Source organism: Medicago truncatula, chromosome 7 (assembly GCF_003473485.1).
Source record: "Medicago truncatula cultivar Jemalong A17 chromosome 7, MtrunA17r5.0-ANR, whole genome shotgun sequence".
NCBI lineage: Eukaryota > Viridiplantae > Streptophyta > Magnoliopsida > Fabales > Fabaceae > Medicago > Medicago truncatula.
Window position 1 is genome coordinate 43,266,678 of NC_053048.1, and position 5,320 is coordinate 43,271,997.

At 30.9% G+C, this 5,320-nt stretch overlaps 1 protein-coding gene across 1 annotated transcript; it reads right to left on the reverse strand.

Annotated features, from left to right (window-relative positions):
• Positions 1-270: 270 nt before the first annotated feature.
• LOC11428187 (remorin 4.2) lies at positions 271-3,129 on the reverse strand. The gene is made up of 2 exons (XM_003625101.4): positions 2,259-3,129; positions 271-776 (listed from the first exon to the last, which is right to left on the reverse strand). The coding sequence occupies exons 1-2, from the start codon at positions 2,904-2,906 to the stop codon at positions 585-587; spliced, it is 840 nt and encodes a 279-aa protein (XP_003625149.1). The 5' UTR covers positions 2,907-3,129; the 3' UTR covers positions 271-584.
• Positions 3,130-5,320: the final 2,191 nt, after the last annotated feature.

Below are 5,320 nucleotides of genomic sequence, written 5' to 3' on the forward strand. Positions count from 1 at the left end.
TTAAAAAATTGGATTTATTGCGCTCTCCCCACACATAGACACATAGTTAAAATGTGAATGTACAATCTTAATTCTCTGCAATCCATAAGCTGAACAAATTTTGTTTCTGTCCATTATTAAGTGATAAAGTGGATTTGTTAGGGACTGTTACGTAAGCCATTATCTCATTCATATTTTAGACAAAATTTAGAAGTAGGTAAGCATTAGGAACAGTTTGGTGTGGTGTGGGCACTTGTTGCAACTTTACAAATGCTTTCCAAGAAGTATTAATTAAAGCAATGTACACAAAACACCAAAGTGTTTTAACAACCACAATGATCAAATAATTAAGCATGTCACCAAACCACTTAGTACACTCATCACATTCAAACACTAATCTATTATCACTTATAAACACTCCAATTGGTTTTTATAAACTATATGATATGATATGATTGATACATATCACCTTATCTTGCTATTTTAATTATATACTTCTCACTGCAATCCATCTTGCACTCTTTAACTAATTAAAAAGGAAAAATTATTATCCTTTTTTTTTTGTGCCTAAAAAAGTTTTCAATTTTTAAAATATGAAAACTAACTTAGAAGAAAGATTTTTTAGCAGGAGGTCTTCCAACTGCTCTCATAAGATTAGCAATCTCAAGAACTCTAGCCACTTTAGTTCCTCTTTTTGCCTCTGCTGATGCTTTCCTCTCTTCGGCTTTTCTTCGAGCTTTCGCTATTTTGTTTTGCGTCTTCTCCAAGGCTCTTGCTCTTTTCTCTTCCAGCTTCCTCTGCATGACATGTGATTTTGTTTTTTGGGTTTGTTATGAACAAGAATTGTAATAATTTAATGTACAGAACCTGATTTATTTATTAGTCAATGCTTTGTTTTACTACAATGGTAACGTAAAGTAAGTTGAAATTGAGTACTTAACGTAAAAATTAAGTTGTTAAACAAAATGCTAGATGGTGAGAAACATGTTTGGACCCCTTTTTGCTGTCAATGTAAAGGATACTTTAATATTCAATAATTAGACAATAATGCAGGCCATAGCTATAGGAGTTTGTTGTCACAAAATTCCACCACCAGGTAATGAGGTTATTGGCTTTTAGCTTCAAATTTCCAATGCAATGCAAAAGAGGATTATCTTTACTTTATAGGAGTAATTTAGTAAATGATCGTGGATTTAACTTATCTAAAGTGAACAATTTACTTTATAGGATAAAATAAGTAATTTCAACGGTTAATGAGAAAATCAACCGATGTTAATAATCTAACATATCCATGATTTGTTATGCTTATACATGTGTGTTATCAAAAGTTGTTTCCCTCGTCATAAAAACTTGATATTACTTTTTTTTCAGACAAACATTAATTTGTTAGGGGTAGAAAAAAATGTTTATTTAAAGACAAATTAAAAATAACATGTAAATATGTTAGTTTGTTAGAGAATGAAAGACATTATTTTTATCTCCTAACAAACTAACATTTGTATAAAAAAATAATATCAATTTTTGGTGACGAGGAAAACAGCTTTTCATCTCACATGAAAAAAATACTAGTAATGAGTATATTTAAGGTATATTTAACCCCAAACCTCCTACACAATTCCCTTTAAAAGTTAAATTCTAATAGAGGTGTCTCTTGAAGATTTGATTGTAGTTTGTAATGGTTAATTGGCTATGTTTCCCGTGTTGGCTTAACATCATTCTCATTCAATCTGTGATGATTTAGACGTTAAACCTTTGGTACAATCAAGCTCTAGCAACTACTGTACCAATGCATGCAATGCAAATACAACAGAGAGAGATATAAAGGGTACTGCTGACTCTATTATTTATAGAATTCATTCAATAATGAAGGAAACAATACTAACTAGCTAGTTTCCCGGCCCCTACACCTCAGTTAGGTTCCTCAACAACCATTACAAGAAAGTAATTCTTTACCTTTTATCTTCATGATATAAATCCATTTAAGAATAATAAATTAATAGTGAAACAATCATTACCACAGTAGTTCAAGCTAGGCAATCTTAATACTAAGTATTTTTCTTTTTATTTTCACATTCACCCTTTGTCAAGTATTGATTAGTTCAAAGTTGGTAGCAAATTAAATAATAAATCCTATTATTTTTATCATTAACTCAAATAAGCCTAATCAACCTACTAATTATTACCACAGCATGAAAGACATAACAACGGTTAAAAAAATCCAACCTACATGCAAATAACACCGTGAGAAAGAAGAAAGAAAAAAAATAAAAAACACTTACCTCAACTTTTTTCATCCATGAAGTAGCTTTCTGAACCTGTTCACTCTCCCAGCCATTGATGACAGCATCATCTCTCTTGAACCTGTTATTAATCTTAGCAACTTTAGCATTCTGCCAAGCTGATATCTTTGCATCAACTTCCTCCTTCTTCACCCTATCCACCGACACATGTTCTTCACTACCACCTTGACCACTTGCACGTGAACTTCCACTAGCCATATTTCTTCTGCTAGTAGGAGATGGAATAGGATCAAAAGGGCTGTTATCTACCACAATCGCCAAAGGATTGGTTTCTTCCATCATATGATCATCTTCTCTAATCCTCCTCAAATTGTTGCTGTTATTGTTATTGTTGTTGTTAGCTGTTTCATGTTCATGAGGACTTATGTTGTTGTGGTCAACAGTTGATCCTGCTAGAACTAGAGCATTGAATTCTCTGCTTATAGTTGTGAAGTTTTCACTATCTGTGCTAGCCATGGATAGAGATGATGAACGGTGGCTATGGCTGCCGCGGTTGGTTGGTGGTGGAGGAGGTGGAAGACGAGGTGGTGTTAAGGCATGGATTTCTCTTATTTCTGTTATTTGTTCATCTTCTTGGTTTTCCTCTGATATATGGCTGGTGGAAGTATTTAGATTATTATTCAACATGTGTACAATCTCAATAGTACGGAGGGAAAGTTTGTTATGAAACAACAAAGTGAAGAGATTTCATTCAAGCATGGTATAGTGATAGTGTGTGTGTTTTGAGGTTGTTAGTGAATGGAAATGGTGAGAAGAGTTTGGACCACAAAGAAAGATGGAAAAGGAAACTTAAGAGGCTCTAAAGAAATATAAAAAGTCTACATTATTATTGTACAACTTAATACAATGACAATAATTAATTAAAGTAAAGGCAGACTAGGATTGATGTGAAAATATCAAGATTTTTTATAAAAATAAATAAGGATAATAATTGGTGTACATATCATATGGTGTAACATCTCGAGAGAAGTATATAAAATGAATGAAGCTATAGAAGTGATAAGTTTGTAACTTGATAGAAAGAGAAAGATAAAATCAAGTGTTGAAAGAGTATTAGGTAATATCAAATGTACAAATATCACTGTTGAAAAAACCACAATACAAGAGTACAAGAAGTATTCAAGTAAGAAAGATCCAAATCGTAACCAATTTAAAGGAGGAAGAAGAACAAAAACAACTCTTTCCACAATAGAAGTGGTAGTAGACACACGTCTACTAGAAGTTAAGATTTTAAGCTTCATAAAATCAAGTCAAATACAAAAGCCAAGTAAAAAACACACAATATCAACAACCAAAAGTTGTTTTTAGTTTAAGCGATGTTGTGTGGATGTCGATTCTTTTTTTTTACGTAAGAAAAAGTTTAGGTGAATTTGATTTTGATGATAAGAGAAAGTTGAGTCAATCAATCAAATTTTTAATCGTAAGTAGATTTTAAACTCACTTTCTTGTATTAATTTTATTGACCTAAATCATCTTTATTGTCGGTATGTCAAGCTATCTTGTTTATAATAAAACTCTCATCTTTAGAATCAAGTATGAAGCTAGTCTTAGTCCACGGTTTATCCACACTTAAACCATCCATACTTTGAGTTTTATAGTTGTCTCGGGTCTATCAGACTCTATCTTCTATATTGTCATAATTAATAGGAATGTTAATTTATTTAACTTTTTTTTGCTACAATATTTAAAACATTATCAGAAATATTGGTTAATATTGTTCATTTTAATGTGTTAATGTGACACGTTGTGTTAAATATGAATGGAATATTCAAATTATAATTACTCCATCAATTTATGTTTATATTGTTAGGTCTCTGTCATTTCACCTTATTTTGTTGATAATATCATTCATATATGTCTTGCTTGCATACTCACCCTACATTATTAAGTCACCAAAAAAAAAAAAAAAACGCATGCTAATGATCACATTAATAAATATTTGATAGGCTAAATGTTATCCGTAAACAAGTTTAGAAAAAGTGAAAATAATGTAAAACCAAGAACGCAACATCAAAAAATTGTACTCCCTCCCTCCATAATAGTTGACACAGTTGATTTTTTTACGCATGTCAATGCATAACTTTGAGCTTAAATATATTGAATAATATATTAGAAAAAATTAGAAAAATTTGATATTTTGAAAATATTCATCGAAACGAATCTAACGACATCTTATATAATATTATTTATCTTTCTATATTAGTAGAAAAATACAATCAAAATACGTTAGATCAAAATTGCACATTTTCAAATAGATGATCTACTGGGGCATGGAGGGAGTATTGTTTTGGACTTTTTCAGACATTTTTCTTGTGTTTGGATAAATTGACTGTTGTGTCGGCTAGAAATTCTGATTGAATCATGAAACACCAAAATACAAAAAATGAAGTATTTAGGAACTTACACGTGTTATGTTGAACACTTGAATCCAAGTAGATCTTTGGCTCGTGGCAATAGTTAATTGGTTATAGTGTCATGATAGCTATGTTTCTTTCTTCCATTCATGCAAGTACAAGTATGCAACTGATGACATCATAGGCTGTATCATCTAATATAACACGGCCTCGTGTGCGGTTCCTTTTTCACGTTAATTGAATTTGTCATTTTAATGCAGAGTTGAGTTAATATCAATAGATGTAATAGTGCAGGTTGTTTTTGTAATTAAGAAAAATAGATTATATCTTATGAAGACTACAACAATGTTATTTCTTTTTAGAGATATTGTCCGAGTACATATTATCTCGTGAAATGTTTGGGACAATAATTGTTGTGATCAAATCATTAATAATATTTTTGTTCATCACTTTTCTATCATTAATCATTTTTCATATAAATCTCCTCCGTAGATTGCTTATTTTTCAACCGTTGTCACAATTTTTAGTAATATTTGTCTATTGTCGACCCAATTACCATAATAAGGGATCTAATTTCATCAGAGCTGTTATATATTGTATCTTCTTTTTTTTTTATTAGAAAGTTTTACCATATACTCTTTTATTTATGAGTACCCTCACTCCTACATTTTATATGAACTGTCTATT